Source organism: Chinchilla lanigera, unplaced genomic scaffold (assembly GCF_000276665.1).
Source record: "Chinchilla lanigera isolate Chin_1 unplaced genomic scaffold, ChiLan1.0 scaffold00047, whole genome shotgun sequence".
Classification (NCBI taxonomy): domain Eukaryota; kingdom Metazoa; phylum Chordata; class Mammalia; order Rodentia; family Chinchillidae; genus Chinchilla; species Chinchilla lanigera.
The window spans coordinates 4,366,667-4,381,894 of NW_004955448.1; the positions used below are offsets into that span (position 1 = coordinate 4,366,667).

Below are 15,228 nucleotides of genomic sequence, written 5' to 3' on the forward strand. Positions count from 1 at the left end.
CGAGCCCCCGCGCGCCCCCTTCCGCGGGGACCCCCCGGCTCGCCGGCGTCTCCGATGCTCGCTGCCGACCGAGCCGTCGCCGCCCTCTCGCCGCCGCCTGCCCTTCGTACCCGCTGCCTGAGTCCGGGAGGAGAGAATGACCGAGGTGCTGTGGCCGGCTGTCCCCAACGGGACGGACGCTGCCTTCCTGGCCGGCCCGGGCTTGCACTGGGGAAACGGCACAGCCGCCGCCACCGCCGCCGCCGCCGCCGCCTCCTTCAGATGTGCGCTGACCAAGACCGGCTTCCAGTTCTACTACCTGCCGGCCGTCTACATCTTGGTGTTCATCATCGGCTTCCTGGGCAACAGCGTAGCCATCTGGATGTTTGTTTTCCATATGAAACCCTGGAGCGGCATCTCCGTGTACATGTTCAACTTGGCCCTGGCCGACTTCTTGTACGTGCTGACTCTGCCAGCCCTCATCTTCTACTACTTCAATAAGACGGACTGGATCTTCGGGGATGCCATGTGCAAACTGCAGAGGTTCATCTTCCACGTGAACCTCTACGGCAGTATCTTGTTCCTGACGTGCATCAGCGCGCACAGGTACAGCGGCGTGGTGTACCCGCTCAAGTCCCTGGGCAGGCTCAAAAAGAAGAACGCCGTCTGCATCAGTGTGCTGGTGTGGCTCATCGTGGTGGTGGCGATCTCCCCCATCCTCTTCTACTCGGGAACCGGACTCCGAAAAAACAAGACCATCACCTGCTATGACACCACCACAGATGAGTATCTGCGAAGTTATTTCATCTACAGCATGTGCACCACCGTGGCCATGTTCTGTGTCCCCTTGGTACTGATTCTGGGCTGTTACGGATTAATTGTAAGAGCTTTGATTTACAACGACCTGGACAACTCCCCTCTTAGGAGGAAATCCATCTACCTGGTGATTATTGTTCTGACTGTCTTTGCTGTATCTTATATCCCTTTCCATGTGATGAAGACGATGAACTTGAGAGCCCGGCTAGATTTTCAGACCCCAGAAATGTGTGCTTTCAATGACAGGGTGTATGCTACTTACCAGGTGACAAGAGGTCTAGCAAGTCTCAACAGCTGTGTGGACCCCATTCTCTATTTCTTGGCTGGTGATACTTTCAGAAGGAGACTCTCCCGAGCAACCAGGAAAGCCTCCAGGAGAAGCGAGGCAAATTTGCAGTCCAAGAGTGAAGACATGACCCTCAATATTTTATCCGAGTTCAAGCAAAATGGAGATACAAGCCTGTGAAGGCACAAGAATCCCCAAACACCTCATTTGATACCATGGTAGGATGCTTAAGTACAGAGCCAGTACTTTTCTCACCCTTGAGTTTCTAGTAAGGTTATAAAAATCAAAACGAGAAAGTAGTGAATTCAAAAACTGTAGAAGCAAAAGTTCCCACGTCCAGACTTGGTTATTTGGGTTTGTCTTCAGTCTCTCTCCTGACTAGCAGTGTGTCCAGTAAAACAGAACTACATAGTTAAACATTTAATTTTCTTCTGCCTTTAAAATTTACAAGCTTTTGTAAAGCATGTGTGCACATGAGTGCTGGAGCTATTTTAATGTTGATAATTTCTCAAGCAAACTAGACATCCAAAACTTGAATCTTTTTATTTTTCCAGGCTCTATCAGTTTTAATGAACCATGGCATGAACGATTTGGAAATCCGAATTCTTAAAATGTTAAGTACAGGATATCAAAGTTCATTCAATAAGGAATGAGCAGACCTCTAAACTAGATGTCTTTTTCTGTTCCTTGCAAGCATAAATGGTAGCTGGCTGTATTTCTTTAGGGAATTGAGTAGAAAAGTAAAGTCAGTGAACATGAAAATCTGAAAATAATAATTTTCCAGTTATTTCTGGAAAACCACTCACTACACCTTGGGTGCTAAATGCTGATGGTGGAAGCCTGCACACAGAATCTTACCGGAAGATGCAATGAAGATGTCACAGTGCATCTGTTTTCATTGTAGACTCCATGAACCTGTTAGACCTCCTGAGATAAAGAGCATTGACTTGTACTACTGTTGTGCAAGAACTTAGGACTTTGTGTTCCAAGACAAGGGCTCACATCTGTAAAAACAATTTTACAAAACTCACAGTTAAGTTACAGACTAGAGTTGGAGTGAAGTTGAATAATTGTTTTCAAATTGAGGGGTGTGGGGCAGGAGAACCGTATTTCAGAAAGGATGTGGTTGGCAGTCATCCACAGAGCATAGCCTACAATATAGGCCTCTCACATGTAGGAGGCTACTGGAGGAGGACAGAAGGCCTTTTGGAATAATGTCTCTAAAATCATAGTGGAAAGATTCTTTTTGCTTCAAAATGTTTAAAAATTAAATGCATTATGAAAGGAAAGAGAAGTAGGCAGAATTTGTCTAGGCTGTGTTGATGAAATGGGAAGCTATGATCTGTTAATAAACTTTACATCCTAACAGAGATAAAGAAATGTACATAGAAAAAATTACAGAGAATGAAAGTACCATAGCCCTGAGAAGTAAACTGTGCAGCATGCTAATCAAACTACTAGTAATTAAAGAGAAGACTAGCCAGTGTATTTTGTATTTGTTCTTTGCCAGGCATTAATGAAAAATTTGTAAACTATCTCAACAACCTTAATAACAATTTTCTTTCTTATTTCTTACTGGTATGTGTTTGCAGTACATTATGATTTTTTAATTTTTTATTTTAAAGAGAATAAAAAATAACAAGATAACAGTAACATGGACAAAAACGTGGAGTTGGTACAAATATATGACACATCTTCATTCCTTTACTCAGCCCCTCCTTTTGTCCCTCCTTCTCCCTCCGTCATGAAACTGATTGATTTCTAGCCCTTAAAATAGTCAAATTTTTATATAATGAGAATAATGAGGAAATACCATTACCATAAATAAGTTTAGTGTCAAAGAACTTTTAGTTGTAAAAACTAGCCCTTATGAAATCCTCATCAGCATTTATAGTAGTCAAATAACTTATTTAAAAGCACCTTATAATTTAAGAAATGTGGGGTTGTAGCACACTATGGGACATAAGAAAAGGGAACTCAGGAATTGATGTCAGTTCTTGAAATGCCCAAGTAGATTGAACATTGATGAGATATTCAGAGCTGCTTCAACTTAATCTCTAGCCACTAAGATCAATTCTTTAAAAAGCTGTATTTAGCCTACTTGCACAGTGGCACTTTTTATAGGTTCAGTCTTAATGTATACGGCTGTAGAAACCAAATGTAGAAGAAACCTCACGCACTTCCTCATTTTGAGGTTTCCAGTTTCTCATGAGGCTCATAACAAAATTGTCTATTTTTGAATCCTAAAAAACACTCTAAAACACCTCTATTGCATTAGTCCTTTCACACATATGTTCAGTGAAATAAGATCAATATTGTTAAGCTGACCAAAATGGAAATTCCAGAGCCTGTACCATACCTGAACTCGCAGCTTAATGGTACACATTTCTGTACATTTCCTCACCATGTGATTTAGTTTCCTTCCTTTTAGGTCTCTGGAATCTTACCCTGGTTTTGAGTATATGTTAAGTGCATTGTTTCAGCTTCCAGAGAACTTTCTTTGAGAGTGTGAGTCTAGTTAGGAAGTGGACAGTGACTAGACCTGTCCTTTCACTACTTGGCTTGTTTTTTCCAAAGCGTTACTTTTCTTTCTTTCTTTTTTTTTCTTTCTTTGCATAGTCCTATGCATTGAACCTAGGTTAGCATGTTAGGCACCTACCACTGAGCTACATCCCCATCCACAAAAGTGTTTTGCTTTTAGCTTTACACATCACACCATGGGTAATGATGTGTGAGTATATGCCAAATAGTAATAAGAATGATCTTTCCAACTTCTTCCAGGCCAAGAGAAGTATCTGGAAAGATCTATGCTAAAGGTGAAAACATATAGAGGGTCAGGATGAAGCAGTGATCTGTCAGCTGAAAAGCTGATTCGTGCCATGTGATGATGTGAGTAAGTATTTTAATTGTAAAGGCAGAAATAGGTTGAAATTTGGATGGAAAAAGTTAAAAAACATGTTAGTACCAAGTTCAAGGGGTTTTATTGCATAGAAATCATGCTCTTTGACTCTTGAAACATCAGTCTGTATTTACAATGAAATAAAAATGCAAACCAAGATGAAATATACCATGAAAGTCAGAACTCAGATTTAAAATCATGATGTAACTGCTGGGCCAACTGTGGGACTCCTGACCTCTTGAAGACCATTCTTTATGGATTGAAAGGGTTAAATGACGTCCATTTGTCGAGGTGCAGGCAATGTGGCAAAGCTTGCAAAGTAGACAGGAGTGCAAGGAAATCTGCTACCCTGTTTTCCAGGACTCTCTAGTCTGGTCTTCGGTTAAATATACTTACAAGTTTCAGCAGTTGTGATGTGACAGGTCATAACCTGCAAGTCTTCTCTGTCTGCTCGTATAGTATGCTCAGCTGGGACTGGATGCTGTAGATGTTACTACTTACCCCAGCTGGAATTCAAGTAGTGACAATATTGGAAGATGCTACACTAATTAGGACCTGCTGAAGCTTTACCTTTGCTGGTCCAACTGCAACTATTGTAAAAATATTTATTGAAGCTCATAGTCTTTCAGTTGTACAGATTGAAATACTTTCTTGAAAGATCCAACATACTGATGTCAATTATATTTATTAAGATGTCACACTGGTGTATTTTACCTAATCTGTGATGCATAGATAAAATGAGAATTGTGTACCATGATGCTTTTCAAATATCAATATTTTAAAATGTAAATCTTCAGAATTTTGTAGGTTTAAAATAAGAAAATCTGTTTCATGATACAAGTGATTAATTTTCCCTAGAAATACATTTGCATGTTTGCCTTTTTGTTATGTCTTTCTACATGGACACGATTTGGTACAGTTTGGTATCAGATTATCCTAAGATTAATTGTGAATATAAAGTATCTTAGCCAGACTGGATCTGCATTGTCTATATTTTATATATATTATATATATATTATGTTGTCTTTTCTAGAGATTTAGAGGTTTAGAATTTTGACCTCAACTATGGTCAGAGCTTCTACTTTCAAAAGCAAAAGTCTTATCCTACATTCAGAGTTAATCTCTTATGGTTTAGAATTCGACAGGTGTGGGCATTATAGATGCAGCATTACAACTGAAGGACAGACTTTAGGGAGAAGAAGAGAGAAAAAGGCACCTAGTTCAGTAAGTGACTGTTGCTCAATTCTGAAGTATTTGCATTGTGTTTCCTCATGAACTGAAGTAGCACAATCTTAATTTTTTTGACATAGAGTTTTTGAGTAGCACACTACCAAAAAGTTGAACATAGGTGTTGATTTAAATCTTTTCTTTGTTCAGTTGATAATTTTAGTAACAAGTTTTTAGTGATAAATGCATTATTTGACTGCTGAACCCTGTTACAGTTTTTTTATTCTGTTGTTATACGTCGCATTATATACATCATCCCAAATAAATATGAAGGTGAATATATATATGTTGCATATCAAAATTTGTGAATTTGAGTTATATTACATTTTAGTGTTTTTGCAAAAATGTTTATTTTTGTATTATCTGTGATTTTAATATAGATAATTGAATTAGATTTCTTTGTGAGTAATAGTGCCATTGAATGAGTGGTATGAAACAGTGTTACTTGACATATTGAGCTTTCTCAGGTTTATCTGAATTGATGGTAGTTTAACTAGTTGCGCATAATAGTTTTTAATAAAAGGAAAGTACATTTCCTATAATAGCATAGTGCTGTTTGCATGCAAGAGTACGTCTTGTACTGTGTGTGTGTGTGTGTGTGTGCGTGTGTGCGTGCGCACACCTAAGGCATGGCAGCCAGCTTTGTATCCACTATTTGTAGTAACAGCAGAGCTTCATAATCCTGGGCACTAGAATTGTATTTACCATAGACAATAAAAGCTGAAAAAGATTCAATAAAACTATAAAACATGGCTTGATGGCTTCTGTCTTATTATAGTGTCAATATTCACAAGTTTCTCCAAACTTTTAACACGTCACAGTGTTACAGTCTGGCAGATAGTACAGGGCACACTGAACTAACTCAGTATTTCATACAGTGAAAATTAGAATATATCAGCTATAAGGGAAGTTAAAAGAAAAGTCCTGGTGCTCGAGAATTCATGAAATTTATTACTTCATATTTAATTACCAATAAGGACATGATTTAATTCTTTCAAGAGGGGCTGGGGATTTAGCTCAGCAGCAAAGTGCCTGCCTAGCAAGTGCAAGGTCATGAGTTCAATTCCTGGTACTGGAAGAAAAACAAACAAAGCAAACAAACAAAAAATTCTTTCAAGAAATATATTGAATGCTACCTTAATATTTCTTCTCATACTGCGTTTAAAATGTTTTCTCACTGGCATTTAATCCATGCAAGTAGCCAGACTAGTAATCTTTTGTGGTTTCTGTTTCTTAGCCTCAGTTTGTTGCTTTGTACGGGTGTATTGTTATATACTTTCTAGTACTACTTGAGTACAGTGTATACTGGAATGGAAGCATGCTTAAAGCATTACTTTTTACCTCACTGGTGAAGGTAGGTGTACAGTGGCCCTGTGTCTGTGGAAATAAATGCCCTAGAACAAAATAATGTGGGTATAAAATACAAACCTCTTGAAACCCTTAATGTATATGTCAGTCAATATTAAATCCTTAATGACATGTACTGTATAAATGTCAATGTTTGCAAATCCTTAGTAATGGCAGCTTTGGTGGCATTTTATAGTAGGTGTATGGGCAGGAGAGAGTGTGTCAGGGTATTTAGTACATACATAAATACTATGTAGATAATTATCTTTCTGATTTAAGAAGAACTTACCCTAAAACTGTGAATATTTTTTGGTTTCTAAATTACTCTACGGATAGAATCTGAATTTTTTCCTCCAGAATTAAATACACATTCTCATTCCTTTTCTCTCTCTCCCTCTCTCTTTCTCCTTCTCTCTCCCTCTCTCTCTAAGCCTTCCCTCCCCTCCTCTCCACCCCCCTCCTCCCCCCTCCTCTCCTCTCCTCCCACTTTAATGAAATAGAAAGTTTATACTTTCAGAAAATTTATATTTTTGGACCCATATAAAATTAGAGCTTCCATTTTGAAATGTAATCTTTTTCCTAAATTCAAAACAGAACTACTGTAATTGCAACCTGATGGGATGGGGCACTATAGAAACGACAGATGTCACTGGAAATCCATGTTACTGTGAGCAGTGTGCTTGCTTGTTTCGCACTGTAAGGTTATAATGCTTTGGGGTGCACCCTGGGGACTGCTGTCCCCTGCTAGCATGCCTACCGGGACAAAATGTCTGGTACAGTAGCTGTGATGGAGTCAGGCCTCTGAGATGAGCCACTGACTGTACTGCAGCCACACAGGAATGGAAATTGGGTAGGAATAAGGGGATGGGAGGCCGGTGGAGGCCACAGGTATTGCAGAGGCAAAAACATGCTACATACGCCTCTTGATAAACTGCTGGGGGAAATCACCTTTGTGAGGGTGGGTAATCCTTGGTGATGGACTAAAACAGAGACCTTGGAGATGATCCATCTAATTCCATCACTTTAGTTTGCAGTGAAAGCAAAATTTTCATTTGAAGATGGGTTGAGAAAAGAATGCAAATTGGTATGTTGGGTTATGCCCAGCCCTCTTTAGCAAAATGAAGTACTATACATAGGAGTCTATACTCAGTAAGGATTTCTGATTTTAGTCTTAGATGCACACATATACAACAAAATACACATAAACTTGTATGTGTCTGTGTCTCAGGTTGTAGTAGTCATTTTATTTTTATTCTGGACATGGTTTTTAAAAAATTGAGGTTCTCCACTGCTGTCCTTAGCATGGAGTGAAAGGAAGAAGGTTATGAGAAGTTGTTTCTCAAAACTAAAATAAATTACCGCATGCAGTCACTTGATCTTTTCTCTTTCAGCATTATGTTTTTCTGAAGCCTCAGAATTCCCAAAGAAATAAATTAAGGCAGCATTTAGCCTACATCTCAAGATGGCTATTTATATTTCAAGATGGGCTCGCTGAATCTCGATTTGTATAAATGTAAATAACAACTTACTGTTGTTTTTAACAACTTACTGTTTGGTGGCTTTGAACAGTTAGCCACAAACCTCAAACCTTCACTTGTGTTTAAGAACATAAGCCTTAGGTTCAGATCCACCTCTACAGTGCACTGCTTGTGTATGCTGGGCAAGTTCTTTACACCTTCAAGGCTATGTGTTCTTCAACTACAAAACGGGAGTAATAGTGTATAACTCATAGGATGTCAGAGAAATTAAATGAAATAAGATATACAAAGCACAAAATAAATACTTGATGTGCTATTTCGAAGTACAAAGGATTTTGTCACTGCTATTTTTGCTGTCTTCTTTCATACTATGGAGGCTTATGAGTCTCAGAAATTGTATTTGTAGGCTTCATAGATTTTTGGGTGCAGTTAATACTGTTCTTTTGGAAACTGATGAATTTTCTGAGATTGGATAATAAGCAGCTACTCACTTTTTATGCTTGCACTATGATATGCCCTATGTGGCACAAAGATGCATAAGATAAAATGTATCCAGCTTAAAATGTGTGTATGTATGTGCATATATATATATATATATATATATATATATATATATAAATGTGTGTATATATATATATATGCATACACACATATATGGAGGATCTGTTGACCTTACTTGCTGGGCCTCACCTCTCAGGCTCATGGTTTATTTTCTGTTACCCCAATCCAGTGTCTGGTCTTTTGCAGATCCAGAAACTTGATCTGAACAGTTCATCTAGAGTTCACCAACACTCAGAGACTGATTCACACCAGACTAACTGACAAGAGAATCATTTACCAGCTAGTCTGCCAATTTTGAGTATACAATGGCTATATCCCAGTCACAATAACAGACATCCGTCTTTTTGTTCAAGTAGAATCTAATTATGTATCAGAAAGATGCCTGTGAGCTTAAAATAAGAACAAAGATGGGTGATATTCTTGAAAAGCATTTCTAGTAAGAAAGCGGCTGAACAAATTTTCTGTTCCTGTAGATACTGGCCGTGCTAATCAGCACTTGTGCTTATAAACCTCAGTATTGCAGTTGCAAAGCCTTAGGTTCAAATCCAGCTCTGCTATTCATTACTTGTCTTTTACCTGATAATCAGCATCTAACCAGCACTCTGCCTGCTTGGGACAGCCTTAAGTAGGTGCATGGAGTGAGACTTTCATATTTGTTCATTTTATTATAGAATTGGTCACCACCATCATTACTTCTTGGCATGAAAATTATGTCTTAGAAATGTCTCCTACCTAGTGAGTGTGAGAGGAGGAGGGTGGTAGGAAGGGCTGTGATGCTTCCTAGGTTGGAGAAACTTAGGAGATGCCCAGTTGGAAAGGTGCAGTATGCCATTGCAGGTGTACAGTTCCAGGTAGAGCCATAGAAAGATAGAGGTTTGAGAATTGACAATTGGCAAATGATAGCTAAAACCAAGGAAGTAGTTGTAGTCATCTGGAGAGGATGTACAGACAAAGAAGGAAATGGCAGCAGCACAGAGCCATAAGCGGCACTCCACAACAAGGATGGATAGAGAAGAATACGAACAGGAAAGAAATGGAGTTTAGTTAAGATCCAAGAGCTTGCCTGAAGAAATTAGGCTCAGAAAAGAATTTATGAAAGGGATAATTCTGTGTCACTTAGTGCAAAAGAGGATTATAAAGATTGAGGTACAAAGGCTAAGTGTTACTGAGGGCACATTTAGGCTATAGAAATAGTAATGACCACTGAAGGCATGTCTTGGTTAAGAATTGGAGGAGATAACTTGAGGCAAAAGATTAGAAACAGAAAAAAGGATGAAAAGGAATTTCTAGAAGAGCTAGAGGAAGCAAGCTCCGTGCAGAAATAGAGGCTAAAAGAAGGGTTAGTCTAGGGAAAAATTAGCTATGGTTAGGAAAGCTGAATGACAGATCATCAGACTGGAGGTCATCGTTCTAGGACTAACACATATGATGGATCATTGCATTACAGGAAGTACATAAAAGTTGTGTGGTGAAATGATATTTGGTAGATGAGAACACAGATAATAGGTCTGGCTAGTAAGAATTAGTTGGCATTATTCTCAAAAGATGGATTCACATGGCATTTGAAGAATAATATGAAGAAGCATTAGGGAGCCAGGAGAATATCTGCCCCTTTTCTGGATATTGAGTATAAGGGTTAATGGAGTCTACCATGGAAAGGAGTGAGGGAAACAGTTTACTGGGGCATAAGCTTCATTTAGAAAGAATTATTTCTCCAGGATGCATACAAAGGAATAATAAGTCACAAGAGGAATACAAATCTAGATGTGGGAGAAGAAAAATGAACTAGGTAAAGTAAAATAGATAATAGTTTGATTATCAATAAATTTATACCAGGGATGTCATAATAAATCATGGGGCTAAAAGTTTTTAAAAGATCCTAGGGTGGAAATAATTGATATTGCAGAAGGAATTTTCACAGTAAGTTTTCCTCTACTTCAGGCAGATTGTACCCTCAGATATGTGGAGCCAGGAAAAGGGAAAGAAATTGGTTCCAGGCAGTGACTTGAGAACTTTTTTGATAGTTTTTAAAACATGGATGTAAACTCATCGACATCTTCTCAGCAAGAGTTGGAATCTATATGTTACCTCTTCTTGAATCCAAGGGGGTTTGTGACTATTTGGAACACCAAAGTATGGCAGAATGATGTAATATGCCTTCTGAGACTAGGTCATAACAGACCACATAGCCTTGTTTGTTGGAGCATTGTCTCTTGGAGCTCTGGGATAACAATATATAGAGATGACTAGTCTGAGAGTACATACTATAAACATCACATGGAGAGGTAAATTATGGTGAAGTCCATGAAAAGGAGAAGGTGGGGGATATGAGTGAGCCTCCCACCATTCAAATCATACCAGGCAGATGTCAGACAGGATGAAGAGGACTGGTCCAAACATGCAGCTGCTCTACTCACCCACAGCTACCTAAGTTTTCTTAGCGAGGCCTTAGAAATCATGTAACAGAGACAAACTTTACATAGTGAAATTTTTGTAAATTCCAACCCACAAAATCTATGAAGACACTAATAGTGCAGCTATTTTATGCAAACGAGTTTGGGAACACTTTGTTACAAGAAATAGAGACCTGGAACTACCCAATACTGTCTATAGCTGGAAATGAAGAGGTGGTGATATTTGTCAGTGTTATTGTTCTTTCTGACCTCATGTAAGTTTGACCAGAGTAAGGGTGGAGAAGTTTGAAGATTGGATTGACTTAGGAATATGTGGTAAATTCTCAACCAGGGCTGATACTGAATTGTATGCACTGGTACAGAGTACTAGATGATTGTTCACATATATCATGTTGATTAATGTTAGTGTTTAAACACAGAAGATACTTCAGGTGTAGCCCTTGCCTTCAAAACAGCACCAAGGATCTAATAGGCAGTTAAATTAACATGAGGCAATTTGTAAAAGGAAAATAGGGTAGTTGTGTCAATATACTGTGATTTTAAAAGGACTTCACACAGGAAAGAATTTTGATTGAACTTGAGTAGCCTGAAAAAAAATATATTCTTGGAGGAAATTGTTATTAAATTGGACTTAAAGGTAGGATACAATTTAATATTTAGGGATAAGAAATGAAAACATTACAGGCTTGCTTTTTGAATGAGCAAATTTAGTGAAAAGAGGATAGATTTGAGTAGAAAAAGGGAGAAAATAGATTCACTGTGGGTTTGGCTAAGGATGAGAGAACTTAGGCAGAATAAAAGCACACACTTAAGGAACTAGATGGCCAATGGTATTAGCTGTTAAGGAAATCCAAATTCCCAGTGACATAATACTACACCCTATCAAAATGACAAAAATAAAAAAGTAGTGACAATGCCAAATACTAAGAATGACATTCTCTCATACATTGATGGCAGAAATATAAAACAGACACTCTGAAAATGGTTTTTCAGTTTTTTAAAAAGTAAATATGTAACTACCATATGACTTATAAATTACCTTCCAGACATTTATCCTAGAGAAATAAAAATCTGTATTCACACAAAAACATACAAAAATCTTCACATAAATATTATTTGTGAGTGTCAAAACTGGAAGCAACTGAGATATCTTTTAAAACATTGCAGGTTAAATAATAAATATATAGAACTATATCATGGGTTAATATTCAACAATAGAAAAGAAACGAGCTATCGGTATAGCCAATAACCTGGACAAATCTCTATTGAATTATCCAAAAGTATATGTTCTGTATTCTTCTTGAGATAAGAAAATTACAGAAATGGAGACCAGATTAGTAACTGGAGAGTGTTAAGGAAGAAGCAGGGAGAGGGTGATAGAAAGTGGATGTGATAAATGACATGAGGATCTTGTGATGGCAATGTGAACGTTTTGACTGGGTCAGTGTCAGTATCCTGTTTATCACGTTGCATTATAGTTTTGCAAGCTGTTGCTCCTAGGAAAAACAGTAAAACGTAGTATCACTCTGCAATATTCCTTACAATTGCATGTGAATCTAAATTTATCAAAATAATTTTTAATAAAAAGCCTTTCAAAGTTTTAAGTTTTTCATAAGGAGTTTGAGTAAAAATACTTAAACGAAAATAATATTCAAACCTGGGAATAACTCAAATGTCTATCAAAAAATAACCAATTATGTAGATCCTTGAATATTATTTAGCAACAAAAGGGAACAATCTACTAATACATAAAACATGGTATACCTAAGCTGTGCTGAGAAAAGAAACCAGACACAAAGGAATATATTATAGACTATTATTCTAGGAAAAGACTGTGGAATAGGAAAAACTAACCTATAATGACAGAGAACTGATCAGTAATTGACAAAGGTTTAAACTGTGGACAAAGGACTGACTGCAAAGTTGCATAAGGGAATTCATGGAATGATGAGCATATTTTACGTTGTGACTGTAGTGATTGTTACAGGGATCCATCTACAATTGTCAATACTCATCAAACTGTAATGTGAGCTCATTTATTGATATACATTATTTCTAAATAAAGTACTTTATAGAAAAGGATAATGTGCCATTGAGAAATCAGAGATGATATGATTTTGTTGTTGTTTAGAATCTGTGGTGAGGGATAAATAGGCTCAGGAATCATTTTTTAGTAGAATGGCAAGATTCAGAGCAGAATATGGCTTCTCAAAAAGAGGAACACTCAAGGTTGAATGCATTTACAAGTTATGAGAACGCCATGTAAAAAAGTCCTGAAAAGATTGAGTCTCCATGGATAGTTGTTCAGAGGGCTAGGGTAGAAGGTACTAAGGTCTTGGCATGTGTCTCCACACTCAGAACTTCTGTTGTAGGAAGGGATCAACATCAGATGCCTGGAAGGCTCAAAGAAAGGCTAGACTGTGCCTGTACTTCCCCAGCCTGGCTGTCTCTGTCCCCCATTGCTGGGCCAACAGGAAAAGGAGATTACGGTGCAGGATTACAATGCAGAAACTCAGGAACATGGTGACAAGGCGGGCAGCGCAAAATGGAGACTAAATCCAGGAATGAACCAGAAACAGTCATGCCCAACGTCAGAAGTTTTCTCCTACTAATGTTTTACGCTCTTTACTTAAAATAGACCAGTGGGATTCAAATCCTAGGACAGATAATTATCAGCCAAGAAAAACTGCACAGAGTATTTAACCTTTCTCACTTGTTTCATAAAAGAAATGGATCCATAATGACTGTCTCATAAAAGTGTGAGTGGGGCTGTTTGTGGGAAGATCTTTGTAAAGCCACCCAACTGCATTTTTAAAGCTGCCATCCTCACATTCCAGCATCAGTCATCAGCAAACAGCATTCACTGAGCACTTAATAAGTGCCCGGCGAGAAATCTGGGAACTGTGGAGCCAAACTATGAAGTCTCATGTGAGGAAGTCAGTATAGAATGATCAAAGAAGCGAATAAGAGAGAAGAAGAACATGAAGTGTAAGGCATTCAGAAAGCAGTAGTGGTCGGTAAGTAAACAGAGAAAGGATGAGCATGAATGGAAATGAGGGATAGATAGAGATTCTCTCTTGGCACTAAGATTAGAGTGGAGAAGGAAGCCCTCCGGACCATTGCATCCTCAGGGACAGATTGAGGGAACTAGTTGCTGTGAAAGGCTAAGTTGCAATATACATTGATTGCAAAGTATGGTGTTTAGTGTGTGTCTTTGTTTATACTGTTACTGTTCAAGTCTCCAGCTCTAAAAGAACAAGCAGCCCCTAGTTGCTGGGCCATACTTCTCCAGCTGCTTCCAAATCCAATTCTGGCAAGCACAGCCATTCCCCACAGTATTCCTGTTAGCATTCACACAGTACTCATTAGGACCTGAAATCTCCACAGCCTTGTCAAATTCCATTATAAGACCCAATAAATCTTAACTTCCAGGCTGTGGTGTCTGTTTTCATATCAGTTTGATTTTACAATCAGCTGTTGAAAATGTTAATCTTCTCTGCTCTGAAACTATTTTTTTTCTCTGTGATAAAAAATTACCACTTCATTGGGTGTCTGGCTATTTAAAAAAATCCTCCATATGTATTCAACAGATAATTGAAATAATGGATTTTCAACTGATTAATAAGTTAAGTTATAAAGTATTTCAATTGTCATTCTTTTCTATATGTGGTTCATTTCAGAAATATCTAAATGTATCTTCTGGTTCTACCAAAAGAGAAAGTAAATAAAAGTAATAATATAATATTGGAAACATTTAGAAGTCATAAAAGTATATTCTTTGCATGAGAACCAATAATTTTTCATAAAACCATAGTTGGTTACAAGTATACATGAGGAGGGATGGGGATTTAGCTCAGCAGCACAGTGCCTGCCTGGTAAGCATGAGGTCCTGAGTTCGATTCCCAGTACCAAAAAAAAAGTATATATGAGGAATAGGACCTTGGTGCTGCCTAATTACACCATTTGAATAATGTGAAAATCCCACAATAAATTTAATTCCAAATTACTACTGTGACTTTCAAGATTACTTAAAATTTAATGTCTTTGCTATGAAAAATACCCTAATTTCCTGTTTTCAAATGTTTTATAAGAAAAATTTGATAATGATTTTTAAAATACAACATTGAAACCCAACAGCAGCAGAACATTTTCTTCAGTACAAATTGTATTATTCAACTGAGTGAACTCTAGTTTCTAAATCTATAAAAAATGAGAAAAATT

The 15,228-nt window shown here is 37.9% G+C and overlaps 2 protein-coding genes and 1 long non-coding RNA gene across 4 annotated transcripts in view; 2 read left to right on the plus strand and 1 right to left on the minus strand.

The window, feature by feature from the left end:
* Positions 1–94, minus strand: part of LOC106149538 (translation initiation factor IF-2-like) — a gene marked incomplete in the record, with an annotated part of 36,694 nt that extends 36,600 nt beyond the window's left edge. The window contains 1 exon segment of the mRNA XM_013518657.1: positions 1–94.
* P2ry1 (purinergic receptor P2Y, G-protein coupled, 1) lies at positions 40–5,960 on the plus strand. The gene is made up of 2 exons (XM_005393054.2): positions 40–1,299; positions 3,863–5,960. The coding sequence occupies exon 1, from the start codon at positions 137–139 to the stop codon at positions 1,259–1,261; it is 1,125 nt and encodes a 374-aa protein (XP_005393111.1). The 5' UTR covers positions 40–136; the 3' UTR covers positions 1,262–1,299; positions 3,863–5,960.
* Positions 5,961–13,917: 7,957 nt separating this feature from the next.
* LOC106149539 overlaps positions 13,918–15,228 on the plus strand; it is a 54,920-nt gene continuing 53,609 nt past the window's right edge. For both annotated transcript variants that reach the window (XR_001235793.1, XR_001235794.1), the window contains exon 1: positions 13,918–14,024. This is a non-coding gene — a long non-coding RNA (uncharacterized LOC106149539). The remainder of the gene's footprint in view (positions 14,025–15,228) is intronic.